We start from the raw sequence: 22,338 nt of genomic DNA, 5'->3' as shown, positions 1-22,338 counted from the left end.
GGATTCGGACTTTGTCATTAGAGTCTTCATGAAATAAGAGTCGGTACCTATTTAACAAATAGCTACTTCACACACACACGCACAAAGAAACAAAGACAGATTTACCCCGCTAGCAAACAACTATGTGTGATTTCCACGCATAACGCTAAAGTTTATTTTAGCTTTGTTATTACACAATATTTCGTCCTTCTAATTCACACTCGCGTGTCCTGAGTGTTACAACCAGTCCATCTTCTTAAGACCTGCAGCACGTTCTTGTGTATCAGCTCCGGAGAAGGTCGAAGAAGATCACGTGGTAATGGCCTCACACTGCCGGATGAGTGGGATGCGTTGGGTGCTCGGGATGCGGCTGCAGTGTGTAATTGTCATGCTCAGGGTGGATCTGAGAAAAAGGTGAATTTTTATTTATTTATTGATACGATTACATCATTACTGTTGTCGCACCGATAAGTCCTGCCTTAATCTAGTGATGTTTTCGAATGGTGCAGATTCTATAAATTACATCTTCGCTGATTACAACTTACTACCTATCATCCACTTACTCTCTCATATACACACAATAACAAATACACACACGCGTGCGCACCGACAGACTAGTCAGAGATGCTAAAAAAGCCGTGCTATTTAAAGAAACATTCATAAAAAGATCATGGCTGATTAAAAAAAAGTTTCGCTTATTTTTTACATACTCTTTCCCATTCGGTCAGGAATTCCTCTCTGGAAATGACCCCGTCATCTGCGCAGAAAACTCGTTTTGTTAACGCTTGTTCATCATACATGCCAAAACAACTTCATGGATCAGCAAGTATTCCTAGTAACACTGCCCACCAAAACTTCAGAAGGAAGGGAGGAGGGAAAAGATTTTAAGAGCAAGAGATAGAGAGGAGACAGGCACAAGGAAAGACATAGATGAGGTGGAGGGGGGAATTCCAAGTTTAGAAATGTCCAGGGTACCCAAAAGTTTTTCATCTTTTTCATCAAGAGTAATTGAAACGCCCATATTTTAAAAGAATGGAATTTTGTGGAGTGTCAGTTACTCACGGTTTGTATCGAAGACGGCGAACAGATGCTTCTCGTCCTCGACGCTCATGGTGGTGGTGGAGGAGACCTCCTCAAACAGCAGCAGGGCCGAGTGTCGGTTTTCCTCCGCTTCTTGGGGGCCGTGACCCGTGATCGACTCCCAGGCCGTGACGAACTCTTCTTTCGTGATGTTGCCATCGCCTAAAAACGCCACGACGACGCGCTTGACTGGACCATGAACTAAGGGTAAGGTATTTAAGGCCTAGTAAACGTATCGAAAGTCCCGTTATTGGACAGCATGATGATTGTCATATCGTAACTTTAACAGGGATGTAAAATCGCCCACACTTAGGATCCAGTGTGGCTTGTCGACAAGGCAAGAAAAGGGCCTAGGTACCAGTTTAGATTGGTCTTACGCGGGGTAGACACCAAGCCAACCGCGACCAGTCGGTCTTGACAGTAGACAGAAGTACTGCTCCTCCCCTGACCACAAGAGTGGAGTGGCAGGGGAGACTGGCAATACGAGAACAGCTGTAACAATTGAGGTGGTGTGCTCGGGGATGAGCAGGGTGGCTCGTGAGACAAGTGGTGGAAATTGTGGGTGACATATTCTACATATTGTACCCTGCAAGAATTTGCTCAGGTGGGTAGTCAGAATTAAATCCTGTCACCCACGGACCCAGATCCCCGGGACCAGAGTTCACGTTTAATGTAAAAAGCGGGAACGTTGCAATAATAGTGATTCCTTTCATTTTCATATTCACATGTATGCTTCGTGTGCAAGTAAGCATTAAATTCACACACACACATCCACACACACACATTTTAATTCAGAGGTTTCTGAAGATGGTGCACATACTACTCTATACTGTGTACTCAGTTACCATTCATGTCGGCCGTGGGAAATATCTCCCTGTACTCTTCCACAGTCACTAAGTCGTCATGATTTTTGTCAAATAAATTGAAGACTCGGTTAAAGATATTGGCGTGAGGTCCTCCATGCAACTGGGCACTGAAAAAAAAAATAACGTGTCACCCTTTCCGTTCAGAAAAGTGCTTCTTAGTTAAATAAGACTAACGGAAGAGTCTATAGGTTCCCCGAATCACGAAGTTTTCACAATAGGTCAGGACGTTTTGCTCTTGTTGGAAGTCTGATTAAATGTGTTCTTGTATCTGTTTTAAGACAATTCTTTTATTTATCCATCATATGTTTGATAGCATTGAGATCTTCTGATAGCACGTGCTTTAACCGAGGTCTGTGACCTAGTGGTAAATGTAAAGGTCGCTCTAACAAGGTATATTTATTTATCCTTTAAGTAATCGGCAATAATTAATTGTTAATAAAGATCAGATTAAGTTATTCTCTTTCTGTGCAATCAGCAAGAGAGAGAGAGAGAGGAAACATTTTCCCTAAATCTCACTTCTCAGGTTCTTGGAGATCGAGAGATGGAACTATGATGAAGCAAAACCCAGGCTTCATTTAACATTTCACTCAGCAGACGATGTATTATTTTCTTGATATGGTCTCCGGCACACATACCGCCACATTATTTTCTTGCCCTAATGCCTGTTCTTAACTGAACTGGCCTTTGTACAAAACTAACTTTCCGAGGTGAACAAGAACAGCAGCAACTGTTGGTCAAGTAAAATTTTAGCCCATTTTAAACTCAAATGTAGATGTCGATAAGCTGCAATTTTCGTCAAATCTGTTCACGAAGAGATATCTTGATCCAGTTTTTATCGACAACAGAAAAGTAAGGAGAGGTAGTTCTGACAGTAGATGTGGCAGTGATGCAAAGTACAGATGATCTGCTCAGTTCTTACCTGACATACAAGGTAGACAGCGCGAACAAGATACAGTAGGACAGCATGGTGACAGAGTCAGCAACTGATGTGGGTGGTTAGGTTCACCTTATATATCCGAGCGCCTGGACAGGAGAGCACGTGCTACTGTCCCGTTCTCTCTCTCGCTATCTCGCTCAATGTGTATGCCCACTAATGTGTGTACGAAAGAAAAAGATGGTGTGTGTTGGGGGGAGGAGGTGGGGGCATACCCGTGCCAAAGTACTTAGACTTTGGTGTGACAAAAACAAAACTAAAAAAACTAAACTAAACAAAACAGGCGAACGATAGCAATATCAATAACAAGGACTGCAGCTATTCAGAAGAGTTTATAACAGTCTGTGGTGTGGGTTTTTTCCCCGTAAACCACCCTTCCTCCCCAGTCACTTGCTACAGTGCAGTGACTTGCATGATAAAAGTGCATTGGGTATATGTCTGTTTGTCTGCGTGTGTGCTTGTGCGTGAGTGAGTGAGTGAGCTCCATCTTAAAGCTAGGATAGGAAAGCTTGTGCACAGAAAAATACACGAAGGTCCTTCCTTTGTCATTCAAGCTCCTCAGTGAAGGTATGACCATGGTCAGTGACGAGCAGTGATGGAAATCTTTACTCATTTACGAGGGTAACTGAATAAGCAAAGGTGTGCTTTTTTATATCTAACCCTCTAACAAAGTAAAAGAAACTGAAGCACTATTTACAATAAAACAAATGCCTAAAGCAGAACAAAATTAGAATATGTATGAAGATGAGGACTGTTTAACGGGGATTTTAGACTAGAGATGTGAGGTGAGGCTTTCTGCATATTTTACCCTTTTCTTTTTTTTAGGGAAGGTGGGGGTCAGTCAAAAGTTGTTTTCTGCAGGCAAAAACTGAAAAACAAAAGCCGGACGCATATTTTTTTCGTATTCATACTTAAAGCTATTAAATAGATGTACAAGTCTTGCATGTAGACAGTTAAGGACATTTGTTTATCTATATTCTAGCATGTCCATAATAAAAGGAAATGCTTAGTGTAGAGCGTCCGAAGGTCGCGCTTAGGAGAAGCGAGTGTGTGTGTAACGAGGGTTGAGTCACACACACACACAGAAAAATTGTAGGTAGGGGAGAAGGGGAAGGGGATAGTAAGGAAAGAGACAGATGGTCAAAACTAAAGAAGCGAGGTTATCTTTAAAGTTTACTGTGAATGCCCAGGCCATTTATTCTGGACTTAAACCTATCATATGACCCAGCAAAACGTGAAGGACATCTTATTTCAGAAGTGTTTCACGTTACAACGCCCTTAAAAATGGAGGACACGAGTACGTGGAAAATAGCAGCTGCCACAAGTTCCACGCTCGAAGTTCTGGGTGTGTGGAGAGTTTGGTAATACTTATGTAGTATATTAAATCTTCTTATCAATTCGTGCTGTCTTTGGCTGTCAACATCATTCTCTTCTCATCACGATCTCTCTCTCTCTCTCTCTCTCTCTCTCTCTCTCTCTCTCTCTCTCTCTCTCTTCCTCTCTCTCTCTCTCTTCTCTCTCTTCCTCTCTCAATGACTTAGCATCATGCTTTTCTTTAAACAAATATTTCTTATAGAAGTATCATCTCGAAGATGTGTAAATAACACGACTTTCTTGAAAAGGTACATTTCATGTCCTTTGTGACAAAACACTGAATTAATTTTTTCTTACATTGACTGTTTTCTTAGGAGATTCAAGAATGTATTCTGCTTATCTTCGCCAGTAATGTTATCGCTATTATACCAATAGAAAATGTGGAAAATACACATTCTACGCCTGAATTGAAACATGCAAGGGAGGTAACACACGAAACTATTTTTTTTAAGAATAGGAGTTGCTTTTCCTGACCCACTGGTGCTCCCCGCCTGTCCATTGCTGTCAACTGTATACTCTCTTTGTTGTCCCTTTTCAATGACGAAAAATGCTTCACTGGATATTCCAGTCAGGTAATAAGAAGATAACGAAATATATTCAATGTAGAAATAGTGGACAGAAATGAATGCAACAATCAAACGTTTGGAACTGCCATGTTGATTGTAAGAAAACCGACATAAAACGTGTTCAGGGGAATGAAGCTGTCTTAATCAGTCTCTAATTTTTGTGGTCTCTCTCTCATTAATTCCTTCATTCTCTCTCTCTATCTCTTGCCTCTTTATCTTTGTATCTCTCTCTTTCTTGCTTAATTTCTGTTTTTCTTTCTTTCTCATTTTCTATTCCCTCTTTCTGGTCATTGTGTCTCTCGCTGTCATTCTCTCTCTTTCATTGTTTCTCACCCTTGTACTTCTCACAGCCCTCAATAACTCGCCTTCTCCCCCCCCCCCCCCTCTCTCTCTCTGAGTCTTGTTGTGACAACTAAACCTCTCAAACACGACCTACTTTTCCTGTTATAGTTGACTCTGTCAGACAAATGGCAGTGGTCATGGGTTTTCTCTCAATCCTTTTATTTTCCATTAAACCTCCACGTCAGTTCATCTCTTCCTTTTTTGAAAAAAAACCCTCACTTGTTTCTCGATAATGGGTCTAACCCCCTATGTGACGATAAGTCGAAGTGAGAACAACCCCAGGAGGCGCTATATTTCTAATCGAAACCTGCCGCCCGCGGAACAAGGATTTTATGCAATCAATAATAGCTTGGCTAATGCCCATTACATTTTCCTTCCTTTACAGGAGACTGTGCTTGTGAGTGGGTGCAGCGGGGATTATTTGCATGTAGGGAACAGTCGCCAAGGCGGCATTGGAAAGGTCAAAATGGCGATTCAATGGATTTGGTCCTGCTTGTTTTCGCGCGGCAGAATGAGAAAAGCGTCAGCGAGTTTGCTAAAGCACACGAGATAAATTAACCCGGTGGTTTGCCACAGGTAGCGAGGCCTGTCTGTGGTCTGTGCGCTCCTCTGTGTGGCGAGCACGCTGGTGCTGCGGTCAAACTTCCTTCCCTTCCCAAGCTTCCAAATAAAGCCAGATTTTTCCTAATAATACCTTGTATGATTTTCTTTTATTACAATTATACATTTTTATTATTTTGCTTTTAGCGAGTTTTATTTTGTCATTCTGAGTAATTTATTTATATAATGGCTCAATAATGCCGCATGGGTCCATTTAAAAAAAAAAAAAAACTTACAGCTTTGCCTTTCTTGCCATGTCCATGCTTGAAAATTCAAACAGAAATTGGAAGATAGCATTTTCTTGTTTTCGTTTGTGAAATATTGCCTACGTTGCATTACTTTGTAAGATGTGGAATGGCTGTGTGCCAAAAGTCAGAAACGAAGATCATGTGAGGGAATTTCTAGAAATATTTTAATCCGCGGTCAGCTGCGCAGTTACCTCACGTTCTTTCCTCCAGGCTGCCCCTCCGAGAACGGCGGTGGGGTTTGAACAGGTTTTCGGGTGGACCAATGTCGCAGCTGCGTGCAATGTTTATTGTCTACGTATCGCGCAGGTGCAAACCACATCCACCCCCTGTCAGCGACTACAAGACCTCATGGGTTTTCCCAGCTAACTTTATCGGAAGATTTCCTCCCTTGGCATTGTAACTCTCTAGCTTTAAAGAGCAATTTTGCGATAACGGGGCGAAAAAGTAGTCAAGCAAACTTGTATGAAGAGTAGGGGATAACAATGTCAACTACACCGTCGGGAATTACTGCGCTTTCTCGATTGGAAGCTATCCCTGAGCATTCCGCAGAAGGGCCATGGTTGTTGGCCTCCAAAAGTGGCCTTCGACTGTGACTTTCTAGCTGTCTTCTGTTGATTTCTGCCCCTCGACACTCAATTTCGCACACGTTACACGTGAAACTTGCTCCAACACCACCGCCAACAGCCATTCATTAGCCGGAGCCAGAGAGAACGAACCAAAGTTATCATTATCATAATAACTTATATAGAACACCACATGTTGCTCGGAAAAGACTCGCATATCTCTTGTAAACAAATTAGAAAAGTTTTAAGGTTGTCTTAATCAAAATCTCAAGTACTAATCAGAGAAATGTCAGCAAAAAATTATTTAAGAAGGCGTCTCAACAAGTAGAGGCAGATATAGTACATAAACAATAAAACAAAATTGACGGAGTGGCAGCTTATTTTTCTCAAGATAATGCGACTATCACTGGAGGATTATTTGCATGAATGAGCTCTTGTCAGCGTGGATAAGAAAAAAAACTCCTATAAAAAATAAAAATATTCAATGATGATGCGCTTCAATACTCTGCAGACCGACAAACACACTTGAGCTTACAGTAGATAATACACTTCTCGCTATACATATACAAGCAAGCACACAGTCGTCAAAGGTATCCATATCTTTACATGCATCAAGAAGAGTTACAGATCATAAACTGTGTTCAGACAGCGTTCTTATTCTCTTTAAGTCCTGGTGTTAATATGTCAAAAGCATATCAACTTTTTATTTTAATAGAATTTTATTTTAATGTTTTTAAACGTGGTGACCATCAAGATGTTGTGTGGGAACAATACACGTCCTGTGTGATGAGTGGTGTAGTTCACACAAGATAAAAAGTCCACAAATGAAAATGGCACAAACGTATCCTCAAATAAATCTCCTTTATCATGTTATAATCACAGATGATGTTCCTGTACCACATCATACTAAAGACAAGAGGTTTTTTTTTAAAAAAAGCCCTACAGGAAAAAACAGACGAAAATCCTTGTTGTCATTCAAGCGAATGTCCCCAGCTGGTATTTTTAGCGCGCGCGCGCACACACACACACATGTTAGAAGTGCAATCTTGATCTTCTAGACATTCATAATTAAATAATAAAATTTGTGTAAATTTACAGAGCATGCTAAAGTAGTGGACTGCCTGATTCCCCAAAAGTCACAAAGGATTTCTACAGTTTGAGAAAACGCTTCAGCCTCCACAGCAACAACAATGCACCGCGGCCTGTCAGTTAACGTCAGCACAGATTGGCTGCACTCCTCTGGCGCGTGCTTCCGGCAGCGAGAATGCTAGGACACTGTCGATTGGTCACTTAAGGATATCCTTTGCAAGTGATCGAAATAATCTCATTGTAAATACTGACCATTCTCGGTAGCGACCTCATCTGCCAATGTGGGGTTTGTCTGTTCGCTCACTCTGTCAAACCCATGACAGTTCCCTCAGGGCGAGATGAGAGTTGCCTCGTAGCCAACCGTTGACCAACTTTATTACAGCTAGGAGCGGGGTTTACAGTGGCGGCCCTCTGATGACAACAATAAACAAGCAGGCTTCAGTCATGTTTCCTCAACTCTTCCCGCTTTTTATTGAAGGGTAGCCAGGGCATCTGCGTGTGCGGTTGAATCATGCAGCCTTCTTTTGTAAGCGACAAGCCTTGAGAGACTTTCACACTCCTTTTCTCTCCGTTTTGTAGTCGCCATCATGGACCTACCACACGCTCCTATTAATACAACAATGCACGAGATAGTTACGCCATTTTATGCATAAGCGAATCTTTAATGTTGCTTTTAAATTCGTCATGTGTGCGTGCGTGTACACGAGAAAGAAAGAGAGTGAAAAACATGTTTTTTCCCAACCTTCTGCGTATGGTTAGCTAAAAATACTTTATGGATGACGGGTTTTCTCACAAGTTCGTAAACAAAGACATACATGACCGTGGCAATGTCTTTTGAACTGTTAAAAACAAGAGAACTGCTGTCTTCATTTCAGCGTCATGACTTTATAGCTTTAACTACTAGCTTTTCTTTCCCTCCTTTTACTCTTACTGTCACTGTAACAAACACATCAAAACATCATATAAACGCATACACGCACACACATACGCGAACTGAAAAACACACAAATAGACGTGCACACAAGCCATAACATCTATCCCTGCACTCACGTGTTGGTCGGTGACAACTATCGATGCTAAATGTCAACAAACTAATTCTGCCCCCGCCTGGTACACCGGCCATACATCCAACCGCCAGTCTCCGGAAGTAGAGGTCTGCAGACCGCGCCGTGTGACCCCCGCCTGATGCAGGGTCTAAATCAGAGATGAAAGAAACCGAAAGCCAAACACGGACACCTTGCGAGGGCTCGCGTCTTAATGGCGACACTACATCTCTGGAGATTAGTCAGACCATATCATAACGGGCTTATCGACCCCGCGACACTGCGGCTGCTGTGGTTGCTGGACGGTTGAAAGAAGAAGACAGACGTCCGATGACTGGCGATGTGAAAAAAGCCAACTGGACGCCAGCAACAACAGACCTGACTGTCTCCGATGACCTCGGGCAGACAGAAGGCGTACGACCAAGTGTACTGTCCAGCATTGGCTGGCACTCTTCTCAGTTTATGTCTGACCAGTACAACCTGAAAATAGTTGTAAAACGGCCCTTGATTTTATAAATGCTACACTTGTATTTCGAAGAGCTCACGGCTGTGATTTGTAAAAATGTATCTGACTTTAGTGCGCATGCGCTTAACAAGTAAACAAGACGTTCGACTGTCAATAATATATCTATGTTTCGCTATTAGCTTCCTTCTCAGTCCTGTTGCAGTTTTATCGCCTTACCTTTACTAACTATTCATGATAACTTTTTTCACTACATTTACATTTTTTCTGGAGGAAACTAGCAGTTCGTGGTTCTTTTGTGTTTTTGGCCAAACTTCAGTTGAGAGCAAATGCAGGCAGTGTAGTGTACTCTTTCCCTTACTAGCCTCTGTGTCAACAAACACTCGCTACAGGAGAGCAAGGGTGAAAGGACAGGTGAGCCGAGGAGTCAAAGCAAAGCTGCCAGGTGTCCACGTGAACAACACGAGGCATTAAACAGGACATAAAGCGGGGATGAAGAGGTTTGCCTCAAGATCTCCCGGATTTGTTCTGTTTTATGACAAACATATCGTCTAGATGCCTGCGGTAGCATACACATAGATGACAATTCCTTTGCACAACCGTATGTGGGCAAAGACAATCCTTTCTCATAGTGACTTTGTGCATGTGTGTGAAATCTCTTACGGCGGCACTATTTGTCACCACATCTGCTTCTCTTCTAGTCGCTTGCATCCAGGTAGTGCGAATTTACTCCGGGCTGTCACACGGCCATTACAGGTACATATATGTGTGGGCGGTCCGCTATCACTCAGCGGTACTACGCTCGTCGCTACGACAGTGTAGATCGAGGATGGTGTGGGTTCGGATCTCGCCATTTCTTTGTATAAGTGGTACCTGCATGAAGATATGGCCTCAATTGCTAACTTGGTTAAAAAAATCAAACAAATCACATAAAAATAGAAAACAAGAAAATAATAAAAACTTAAAGGTATCTGTAGCGGTAAAGGTGTGGTTATACAGAAAAACTGGAGGAGATAACCGCAAACCGTTGGTGCGTTTACTTCAGTTCTAGGTGTCCGTGCGGTGCGCTGAAGAGTTGCAAGACAGACTCAAGTATCATGCCGCATGGCGAGACGAGATCTCGTCCGGAGCCCAGACGCGGCGGACGCCTGAGGGGCCTGGCATCGCAGCACCAGCACGTCCGGCAACTCCAGTGAAGCGCCGAGTCAACGCCAGCGTTTGGCGAGGGTGGACTTGGCGGCCGCCCATCTTAATGCCTTTAATTCAGTCGCCACTTTCTTCATTTGCCGAGTGAAGAGATGCCGCAATGTCCGTGGCCTCCGTTGCTAAGGTGCCTCTCCCAGACACCAGGGCCACAGACTGGTTGTTGGACGAGAAGGCTTTAGGTGCTCTGGAGTTCCTAGAGAAACCATTGTTAGTTTACCAATGTTTAATTAAATTTTTGTCTTGATGGTCGTCCTGGTGATTCTAGTATTTCTGGACAGGTGCTGGGGCTTTTTGTTGTTGTTTCTTGCATTTGTTTGTTTTGGGGGTTTTTTGTTGTTGTTACATTTTATTGTTTTCCTTCTGTTAAATTTCATATCCACTTATATACTGGCATTCAGTATTTCCCGAATTGTACTCTAACATCTAGTATGTAGTAAATTTGTTGTCAAACAAGTTTTTAGGTGGACAAAAGATATACCAAATCTCCATGTAGAAAAGCACGGACTGAGAAGATGAGAGGAGTAACGTATACGTATATACTTTGTTTAGTTGGGGGAAGGGGCAGTAGAGGAACTGCGTTATGCTTTTTGATGAACATCAGGGAAATAAATTCAAACAATCATGTTTCAGTCTGTGTTGCCTATTTACTTTCGAGTTTTTTGTTTTTTTTTTTTTTTTTTCTTTTTTTTTTTTTTTTTTGTTTTTTGTTTTTGTTTTTTGTTTTGTTTTTTTTTGTTTTTTTTCTTGTTTCTTTTTTTTTTTTTGAGAGGGTTGCCATAGCACTGGCTTCAGTTATGAGAGATGGTAAGAGGTGCAGGTCTCGCAACCTTTACACGACACGGAGTTCATAAGGCTTGTGGCCTATGGAGTTGTAACGACTAAATTAAAGAGCGAAACTCAATGAGATCAACGTAAAGTGCTATGTCAAGCAGCGGCTACGTACTGGGGCCACGCCATTCCTTCATCCTGCTTTAGGCGCTCGTAGAGCGCTCAGTACAATAAACTACAATAAACCGCGTGACACTTGCAGCTCGCCACGACGGCCCCCAAAGACGCCTTCCTGTCCAGGGGGCCAGAGACACCAATTCCTTAAAAGGGCCTCTCATGCCTCTAGCCTCTTCCAGGGAGAAAGGCGATGGCGCCAGGGCTACCGACCGTTCGCCATTGACCTTTTGTGTGTGGACCTCCACATCTATCATGGCCGCCATATTGGGTGCTTCAGACAGAAGAAGTTTGTAGCCGTCAGGTATCTATATGATGGGGAAATGGATCAGCAAATTGCTGGGGCCAGTTCGATGAAGACTTGTAAACATGCGGCTGTTTTCTCGATTGTTTTGCCACCGCTGACTGACAGCTGGAGTGTGTGGGACATATTGGCGATGCGGCGTGAGAACGCTTGAAGAGTCCCATAAGTGATAGAGCTGAGGCTTCGTGGACAAGGAGCAATATCGTGATGCAACTCATCACATTTCACGTAGTTCAATCAGTTTTATTAACCGTCCAAAAAACTAACCCAAAGAGCATAACGTGTTCTTTCTCTGAGATCGAACCCTTTCACTGCCAACAAGATGCGGAAAACAAATGCGAATAGTTAGAGGCAGTTAAAAAAACAAAAAGACTCAATCCACACTGCACAGCGCACCAACGTCATGTGATCTGAACGTGAAATAAATATCTGTCACTCAATGCCTGCTGCTCAAACGTTTTTACCTAAACAAACTCATTTGTAATTTTGGAACAGAAATGTTAAAAGTGAGAACTTTTTACCACAGTTTACAAATGATGGATGATATTGATGATTGATGATGATGATGATGATGATGATGCACCTATGTCGACCTGATGGGGGAGGTCATGGTGTTTTCCAAAACAACACGCATAATACATGCGCACACAAATAAATTTCTTACATCCAGGCACCATACAGTTCTGTCCAGGTGTTTAAAGTTTTTCTCAAGCATTCAAACAAGCAACAATGGGGTCACTCTCCGGGCTGTGTGGATTGGAAAGACATTTTGAAGACTTTTGTGGATGAAAAATACTGATACTCGTGTGTGTGTGTGCAAGATTATACATCATGACAAATAAAGAAGAGAACTTAAAGTTGTGAACCTTGCTATCTTTCCCATGAACAGTTATAGCTAGAGCGCTCTCTAGTGGCACGAGGCGCTACTGGGACGATGTGAAATGACGATAGAGGTCAAGGTGAAAGATGAAGATATCCTCTCTGTGGGTGGCGAGTGACTAATTATCTTGTCTGCTGTCGTTACGTACACCTATCGGGTGTGTGACCGTGAGTACCCGGTAGCAGCGTGTGCGGCGAGTATGATAGAAACTGCTCACCGTTGCCTTCTGTCTGTTGTCAGTCGTGAGGGTTACGTGTCAACAAAACATTGATCTTGTACAGCTTGCAATTGAGCACACATAACATACTGTGTGACAAACTAATGACAGCACCATTGCAGTTAGTGTTAGTGTTATTGTGTACCGTAGTACACGCTTCACTCATTTTTGTGGAAAGAATTTGTGAACGGAGCTGAAGTGTTCTACATTGCTCTACAGATATTTTATTTGACCGGCATGAACAGTCCGAACACTCGAAGTTTGGGGATATTCTCACAATTAATAGTGTTATAACACTTCCAAAAAAATGTTTTCCGCCAATTAGAATTGTTATAATTACTTTCCATTTAACTTTCATGTTTGCAACCCCTGCTACCTGTTTTCTCTATTAATTGTATTATATATACTTTTAAATGTTAAATACTCAACATGGGATCAGTTATACATAAGTTGTTGCTTGCAGGTATATTAATTTTTACCATTGGAATTTAAAAGATCATTTTTGTAAAACGTTTTTGAAAAGTTTTTTAAAAAATGACTGTGACAGGGTTGTCATCCTTGCTCGCGCCTGCGCGCCGGCACATTCCCCTATTCCCATGATTCCCTCGCTCGCGTGGCACGTGCCAGTGACTGGCGGCGGTAACAAATTGTCCCCGGGAGAAGCACGAGTTAATTAGACGGGTGCGGAGGCGACATTTTTATCGCCAGCTCCCGAATTCCACCCGCCATGTTTCCCGACAGAGGGCGCGACCTTTTTGTCCGGCTGGCGGCACGCGCAGGGAAGAAGCGGCAGCGCGAGGATGCCAGACTATTGTTTTCACCATTACCAAAATGCCGGTGATTTTCATGCGATGCTGTACCCACTGACGGAACGAGAATTGCGGAAAGCGCGGAAGGGAAGCGAGTTAAGTAAAATGCTGCGGACCACAAAATCTCCATGGAAACATAACAAACATTACAGACAAGGAATGTCACCATGTCAAAGATAAAAGTGTACGACAGGTTGAGCTTTGAACGCTTTTCTCGTGTATCATTTGTCATGTGTCGTGTATCATGCATTGTGTAGTATGTAGCACGAAACAAGAAAGAGAGACGTTACTCTTGGTTTTTATTCTCACTGTGATTGTCAGGCTTCATCTTTGTTGTATGACTATTTCCCTCCTTGTTAGTTTATATATATAACTTTGTATAATCTTTCTATATACAGATATAGTTGATTCAGTTTCACTAACCACTTTTTTTGAGCTAGCCCACAGATCATTTCTTCTGTATCCCTCACAAACCTCCGACACAAACTACAGAAAAAATCCGATAGTCTGGAATAAACAGCTGATAACTGCATTGTTTACAAATTCATACAAACGACAAAGATGGCGAGAAGCTCTAAGGATGCTGATTCTTTGACGGAAGATTACAAATAAAGTAATAAAAGACATTAGATGCTATGAAAGTAATCGAAAAACATTTTTTTTAAACAACCTAGACTACTGGAAGACTTTAGTCATTTCAATTAACGAACTGCACACTGAATACATTAAGCTGATTAGCTTTGAAGTTCCTCCACTAGTCTATGGCACATCTATAAAATAAGGAAATGCGAAATTTATGGTACTACAAGAGATTTGACAGAAGCTAGATAAACTGGAGATATCAAAGACCCCCCCCCCCAGACTCAATACTTGTAAATGAATGTGGAATGTTTAGCAGGAAAGAAAGAAAGAAAGAAAGAAAGAAAGAAAGAAAGAAAGAAAAAGAAAGAAAGAAAAAACATGTAGATTGATATAAAGGGAGGAGATGTGAGAGATAGATTTCGTGTACATGTGTCCACCCAATGTCTTAAAATTACTTCCTCTTAAATATGAAGACTAAAATGGGAAAATAGCGAGTGGCTTGTTTGGTTATACCTGTTTGCCGAGTAGCGAGATTAGCTTTAGGTATTCTAGTCACCCTAGGCTAACACCCCGGGCCGCCAAATAACGGGCTGCGATCATTTATCTTATGACAGAAGACAGCGAAGGAATGCAACATTCACAACAAACATTAATCGTGTGCAAAAGTCAGTCTCGCTCTTTCTTTACAAAAATATTACTGTTCTTTTTTATGCACTCATACACTGCGTATCCCCTTCTCTGTGTCTCCTCCCTCTGTCTCCTTCTTTCTATTTATGCTTGCGTAAAGAGATTAGAATAATCTCTTTGGCTTGTGTATGCTTGAGGGGATTCCTCGTCTGATGAAAATAAATTCTAAAAAGCCATTAATCTGTGACTTTTATGTCACGCTCATAAATCAGGTTCAACTACCGTCACGGTCAGATTAAAAACTGTCTACCTCAGATGTGACAGAAGACCAAAAGAGATGTGACAGAAGAATGTGTTTCAAATTAACTTGGGAACGTTAAGCTGACTATAAAACGTCAATCCAACTGCTCTTCACCCGAGTTATCGTCTCGTCGACACCGGTCTCCAAGCGAAACAACAACAAGTCGACAATCTACGAGAGGCTCTTCAAAGGGAAGTCAGCAGCGAGGGAAAATATTTGGTTTCACTCCCTTGCACGATGGCTGTGTCGTTACATACTTGACCACCCGCTTCGACTAACCTTTGCAGGCGGGGCAGGCAGTGCACTTTCTGCTTCGCTGCTCCTCAGTCAATCGAGAGCACAGTGGCCGCCGTTGCGTATGTGGTGAGGAATGAGCAGGAGAAGTGTGTGTGGTGGGTGGTGGGTGCGGGGGAGGAGTGGTGGGGATGGAAGAGGAGGCTGTTGGTGTTGTGCTCTCTGACGGTGGAAACACCACAAACAGCCGTGCAGTGCGTGCTTGTGTGTTGGGGTACGCAATACCCCTGAGCGCGCTGATCGTGGTTTTAGTCTGTTCAGCCAACCCGATTTCAGTCAGTTTTCAGCTTGTTTTCCGAGCCACGTTCTATAAAAATCACTGGTGATTGACAGGTTTCGATCGCTTAGCGAAACCAAGCTTCACTGTGTTTCATCCTGTTCGACTGAGTGTGTGCGCTCGTCCAAACTTCTTTTAATCTTCGCCGAATGCGCACGTCATTGGTTTTTGTTTTTAATCTGTTCACTGTTCACAGCACAACATTCTGCCCGTTCTACTCACAACATCTGATTTAACTCTCTAGTCACTGTCACGTTTGTAATTTTCATGACATAGTATCTCCTTACATTGTGCTCTTTTCACTTTGTTTTATGCAGTTATTACTATTTCATTATTTAGTTAGCTAGTTGTTTCAGTTAGTTTGTTATTTTCATACTCGTCCCCGTAATATCCTCCGTGCTCCAGAGCTTTCTTTGCGCATCTCTTCAGCACAAAATGAAGCCAGAATGCGCTGTGGCACCGCGCTATGCATGGGCAAAGTATCGACTTCTTCAGACCCTTCTTGACCGGGCAAAATGCCGAAGCACCAAACCTCCGAAATGCCCCAAAGTGCCATTTTTATTGGCAAGTGTATTGAGAAACAAGATTGCACTTAGATAAACATGTTGACGAAAGTTGAAGTGTCCTGAACGCTCTCCCCCAAACCATAGGTTTCTTGTGACCGTCACAAACAGCTTTGCAAACACTTGATCAAACATTCAGCGACATTTTTAAGTAAAATCAGAGCCCTTTCCTAATCATCGTCGTCCTCAGCTCTTTATTTGTCCTCTTTGTCATACCTTTCGTCATATAACTGACAGCGTTTTGTTTTTCGTCCTTTCCTTCCCCGCCTCTTCGTCCCCATCGTGGTCGATGAGAATCCCGCGCATTCTGAGATTCATATTTCGCCGTCAGCAAGACTCGATGCCTGTGTAGGGCAAAAAATCTCAACCTTTCGTAGCCTCATATTCATATATTAACCCACGTATTAACTCCATCCTTCCTTGCAGTAAAGGTCAGGGGAAGATACTGCGAAGCAGCAGGTGCTCACCACAGGTAGATGAGAAGACAAGATGGCCTGGTACCGCCATGGCTGTCGCCCGTCCCGACGTGCAGCAGACCGGATATCACGCCGACGCCAAAGAGTTCCGGACGACACGGCTGCTCCGTGGCTTCGGTGGGTAACTGCAGAAAAGTGTTTGTTTGTCTTGTGTTCGCGCAAAGGCCAGAGGCGGCAACTGAGACTGATAGTCTGCCACTGAGATCGGTAATTCGTGCTGACAGCAGAGGAGGAGACGATGGTTCCCAGGTGCGAAAAAAAAAAGGCAGAGATGATTTGAGAATGACGTGTGTGAGCTTATTGCTGAACTTTCCTGGTAGACCCGTCCTGGAAATGGTTTTATACAAACAGGAGCCGCAGTAATTAGGTAATTTTTGGTTATCGATTTAGACAAACTGACACACAGTTTCGACATCAGAAGATTAAGATTATTTGTAGGAATTTTTTATTTATAACGAGTAGTCCAGCCTTGTAAGCGGGTATTATATTAAGAGCAAAATGACATATGTCTGGGGTGAAATCTGAACTACCCTCTTCGTCATAGCCGTTGGTGTTTGCGCCTCCTGAACTTATATTTCTAAGTGCGACGTGTCCAACCGGTTATACGAACAGACAGGACGCAGTAACAATTCTATTGAAGCGACTCGTGTTCTGCTTGGTTGTAGTCAGGTCTGGAGTCACTCTCATCTACGACATACAAGAATGGTAGAAGACTGGGAAAAGGAAGGGATGGACAAAGCGAATTGTGCATCCCGATCCCACCCACTTTGTTTTGTTTCTCTGATCATGCACAATCTGTTTGCATCTGCGACCAAAGTATTTCTCAGCGGTTCCTGCAATATGGCCCGGCTTATCTGTTAAGGAGATATAGTGGACTGATTGATAAAGCCACAGTTTGGTGAAATTCTTTCCCATCATACAGCTTCCATGTTGAGGACACGTAATGCAGCTGTCTTTTATTGACGCCACATGACAGTCCCGATGTCTGGGTTAAAACAGCAAAAACTGCGATACGCCATGAAATGTGCTGCCTTTGTTTTTTGTATTCACTCTTTCATATTTTTTTATTCACGTATTCATGCAGTTTTCCTTTGCAATCATGCACTCTTTCGGATTTTCATTTATGTATTCATATGGCGTTGCTTTGTATTCATGCGATGGTGCCTCAGATCTTCATTCATGTTTTCTTTGTTGCATTTTTGTTGACCTGCTTTGCTGTTACTGTCATCGATGATTGTAACGAACTCTGGTTCTCTCCATAATAACGATAATATACAATACCATCGTCGTCGTTTTCAGCCAGTTAATCAATGTGTGACCAGGCTTGTGTGTTTAAGCAGTTGTCTGAGAACTAATAATTCTGTCAGATAATAATAATCACTGTTTTAAAAGGAAAACACGAGCTCAGGGTCACAAGAACGTAAGTTTGTATGTGTGGGACATGCCAAAGATGACCCATGTCAACTATCCTTCCCTCCCCCGTGTTTAAAAATGTTTTTATTTAATCACGACTTACACTGGCTTAAATCTCTCATCAAATCTTTTCCTAAAAACAGTTTCTATTTTTATTTGCTTGTGTGTGTGACAGAGAGAGAGAGAGATCCTACAAAAATGGACACAACGGAGAAGGGAGAGAACAGGAAACACTACTTTCCATCAATCTACAAATATTGAGGAGGAGTCGGTGTTTCCCAGAGCCCCGTGAAATGCTCTTTGTTTAGTTATTGACATGCTATAGACTCCATGCCAGCGTCGCGCGTCATTGTTGAGAGAGATAATTCGAAGAATGGTTTTCAGCGGTTCGCATTTTTCAAAGGTTTCCTGTCTGAAAGGTGAACTGGAACCGCAGTGAATATAGCTCAGGCTGAATGGTGTTACCATCCTAACAAATTATGTACTTCCACCCTTGCCTCCTCCCCCGGGAAATTTTTGAACTTTCGAAATTATGGCTAAGCTCATCCTACCACCCTCTTCAGCTCAATTCGAGGTTTTTCAGGGGTGGAGGTGGGGATGGGTGAAGAAAATATAAAAGAAGAAACCAGTCGTAAACATGCCTTCATCTGATGTTTAGGCAGGAGATCTGACGATGAAGGACCCAACAAATGACCAGATAATTGGAACCAGAACTCTCCTTGCCTTCAGCACAAAACGTTGATTTGAGTGTGAATTTTTATTTGCTGGATGATGAATAAAATTTGTATTGCCAGAGTTTTGAAATACATTCTTGGATGGCGCTATATTCTTCTTCTCGCTGATATCAGCATTTTTATTTTGACAAGTTTTTGTCTGTCGTATTTATCAGATCAACTTTTATGTACAATGATTCACTTAAGAACCTTGACAGAAGTGCCCATTCAGACAGGAAGAATTGCATATATACCACGAGATGAGAGGGTCGTTGTGCAGTATGTGTGATGCTCACAAGGAGATGAATTTTATCATATGTTCGAATGTAAATATTTTGTTAGAGTTAGAGATACTTATATTCCTCAATATTTCAATAGGAGACTAGACATTTAGGAAATTTTATGATTAGCTCAATGCAGACAACACAGCTACACATGCTTATCAGATTGAAAAACAGACACTATAGTTGAGACGTTTAAAGGACGCCCACGATTCCTGACTAAACTTATTATTGTTTTAACAGTTAGTAAGTTTGTTGGATGTACCGAAACTTCCTACAATTGTTAGCGCAAGTAATCCCTTTTCGTGAATTTTTGAAATAAATATGCTGTTGTTGTTGTTTTTGTTCTTGAATTATTCATACACACCCACAAAGAGCTGTGAATAATCCATACATAAGACGCAGCAGGGCGTTCACAGCGAACAGCTGCGCGTCCAACAGCCACGTTAGAGTTCTAACAGACGTAAACAAATATCAAATGCGCACCACTCTGGGGGCAGACTTTACAGCCATTTGCTTAGATGGTTGTAAAACAAGTAGCCAAGCTGGCTGCGTCCAGTGGCAGGTTAACAATACCTATGTACACTCCAGCCACGTTTTACAATAACAAAACTGACAATAGCTCTAGTGCTACTTGTTTCTCACCTGTTCGTCTGTCTTCTGGTTGTGCTGGCATTTGTCATCAATAATTATTCCTTGTATTCGGATGTCCTCTGTTTTACTTTGTCCACTTACCCGGATAGCTGACTATGATTTTGTGTGTATGTGGTTTATGGAGAACGTTGTATAATTAAGGTGCTCATAAAGTAACCTCCCTTGGAGATAAATTAAACGTCTTCGTGTTTCCCGTCTTTCGAAAGGTCTTGGAGCATCTGACTGACACAGTACTGTTCAAGTGGTAATTTACTCATCCACTGTGTCCAGCGCATGCACTCATCATCCTTAATGCCCTGGCAAGTGTCGGAACATGGAGCTTAAAATGGTATGCATTTTCCCATCTGGTTGTCTTTTCCTTGTCAAGGGGAGGGTTTCGACTGCGGCTACCTGACGCGTGTGTGTCCCCCCGAATTCCTGCTGCGTGGTTATGTATGGATTATTCACAGGAGTGTCTTAAAAAAAAAAAAAAAAAAAAAAAAAAGGCTGACATGGACTAGCCGACGATGGAGTCCCCCGCCCTCCGTGCATGTTGCAGCTGGTTTGATGGGTTACGCGGCCTTGGACCGTCAGTTAAACCGTCTTCCAAATCCGTAAACTCTGAGCTCATGGATACTGCCGCTTCTTTCATCCCGGGGGAATCAAGTGGCCGCCTGCTGGCTTTTACGACGGATATTTGATAGTATATGAAGTGGTCTGCAGACTCCACGATCTGCCGGGGATAGTAGAGGCAGTGTTTCGTCGTTTTACTCAGTTTTGAATCAACTTGCAGCCGCTCCACAGCGCATTAATATCACACAATGCCTCCAAGGACCCCGCACTTACCCTGCGCGCAGAAATGGACCGTGAAAATTTATCTATTATTCGCTCTTCTGCCTCCTCTTTGAAGTGGCTGGCACCCTACGGCGGGGGAGAAACAATATAATAGGCAGAGCACGAAAAGGAGGCAAGCAAAAGGTAACGTGGAGGTCACAGTGAGAGGAGTGCTGTGTGTGTGTTGGGGTGGGTGGCTATGTCTTCTTTACATTGCCCTTCGACAACGCGTCACTCGTTCGCACAGCATGGCGGCCACGTACACGAGCAGGTGGTCCGCTTCAGGGGGATACCGTCCAACTCTCGTATTTTGACTTGCTGGCTGCGGCTGACCAGATCTTAAATGTATAAAACCGTATCAAGCTGACAAAGATTAACTACGCTTCTTTAAAACACAAAACACTCTCATAGACTGGTGTGACTCTTCAGTCTTGAAGTGGTGTGAAGTTCGGCACTGAGAATGGAATGAAAGCTCAGTGTTGAAAGCGATGCGAAACTTTAGAATTAAAATTGGGGTGAAAGTTCACTCTTGAAAGGGAGTGAAAGTTCAGTTGGCCAGCCAGAGAAAGTGGTGTGAACAGACGTTTGTTCTCTCTTCCTCCAGACCACCCCAGAAGCTATGGGTTTGAGCGTGCTTGTTTCAACGTCCCGTTGCCGGATGAACACAAAAAATAAATGAATATAAATAAATACAACCTAAAATAAAGACCTCCTAGTCAGACATCAGAGGACTGCAAGTCCAGCAATAGCCAGCTTCAGCATGTTATTACTGATATTATTTTCGCCATTAAGTTCGGATTTATGAAAGGTGCACACTGCCTTCTGTTGAGATTATTTAAGTATATACTCGTGTATCTGACGATTACGTATTTAAGAGAGATCCATGAACGTAGGTTAAATAAAAACAAATTAAGAGCTGCTATTCTTTCTACTCCTGTTACTGTTGTTTCCGCGGTGTTTAAACTTAAAAGATGCACATCAAGACCAGTATAAAATTCCAGACAAGAATATAAAAATAACTATAAACTATAAACGAAAGATATGGAATATAAACAAAGGAAATATAAACTATAAACGAAAGACATGGAATATAAAAGTAGGAAATATAAACTATAAAGTGCGTTTGTTAACTGTACAACACAAAGAGGATTTACTGTTTAATATTTCAGGACGCCTTGAAGTGTAAACAAACTTTACAAGTAAGAGAGCCTCAAGTAAATTCCACTCATAAAATATAATTCCTTGCCATTTTGTCAGTGGAAGAGAATGCAGGAGAACTATTAAACTCAGAAATAAAAACTGCGGCTTCCTCAGCATGGGCTGCGATCTCGACGTTGGTGTTGGCGACTTGATGACGTGGTGGTGTTAGCTGACAAGCTGGTAACTAAAACGTGGGAAAGCTGCTCTTGGTGGTGGTGGTGGTGGTGGTGGTGGTGGTGGTGGTGGTGGTGGTGGTGGTGGTGGTGGTGGTGTGGTGGTGGTGGTGGTGGTAAAGGTGGTGGTAAAGGTGGTCGTCGTGGTCGTGGTGCGTTGCATACTGCCGAGCGCTGTCGCCATCTTGCACGTGACACTGTGGTGACCAGTCGCGACGTGGTGTCAGGCGCGCCAGCCCAGATGTGACGTCAGTGACGCATGCGTGCACGGTGGCAGCCTGCCCGACGTTGTAGGCAAAAGTGCCGAAGTAGAATTTGATGCTTTTGTAAGAGGGACAAATTTACTGTCCTGTGAGGCTCCAGTTAATTGTAGCGTTATTCAAAACTCGATGTTTAGTACAAGTGTCTTGACAGAGGGCGTCTCTGCTTATCGCCCCCTTCTCTCTAGCCGGAGCAACGCCAACCG

At 42.7% G+C, this 22,338-nt stretch overlaps 1 protein-coding gene across 1 annotated transcript; it reads right to left on the bottom strand.

The window, feature by feature from the left end:
* Positions 1–130: 130 nt before the first annotated feature.
* LOC112565318 (calmodulin-4-like) lies at positions 131–2,999 on the bottom strand. Its single transcript, XM_025240709.1, has 5 exons — positions 2,845–2,999; positions 1,905–2,032; positions 1,042–1,221; positions 690–736; positions 131–382 (listed from the first exon to the last, which is right to left on the bottom strand). Exons 1-5 carry the CDS (start codon positions 2,889–2,891, stop codon positions 305–307), a joined length of 480 nt encoding a protein of 159 aa, XP_025096494.1. The 5' UTR covers positions 2,892–2,999; the 3' UTR covers positions 131–304.
* Between the last annotated feature and the right edge of the window lie 19,339 nt (positions 3,000–22,338).

The sequence above is a fragment of the Pomacea canaliculata genome, linkage group LG5, assembly GCF_003073045.1.
Source record: "Pomacea canaliculata isolate SZHN2017 linkage group LG5, ASM307304v1, whole genome shotgun sequence".
Classification (NCBI taxonomy): Eukaryota; Metazoa; Mollusca; class Gastropoda; order Architaenioglossa; family Ampullariidae; genus Pomacea; species Pomacea canaliculata.
The sequence above is the reverse complement of the archived record's forward strand: the minus strand, read 5'-3'. Positions and strand labels throughout refer to the sequence as shown.

Coding starts and splice junctions, on each gene's coding strand:
- LOC112565318 (XM_025240709.1), bottom strand. CDS start 2,891: ATGCTGTCCTACTGTATCTTGTTCGCGCTGTCTACCTTGTATGTCAG. Junction 2,033..2,844: donor CTGTCTACCTTGTATGTCAG/GTAAGAACTGAG, acceptor TTTTTTTTTCAG/TGCCCAGTTGCATGGAGGAC. Junction 737..1,041: donor CGCCGTCTTCGATACAAACC/GTGAGTAACTGA, acceptor TTTTCTGCGCAG/ATGACGGGGTCATTTCCAGA.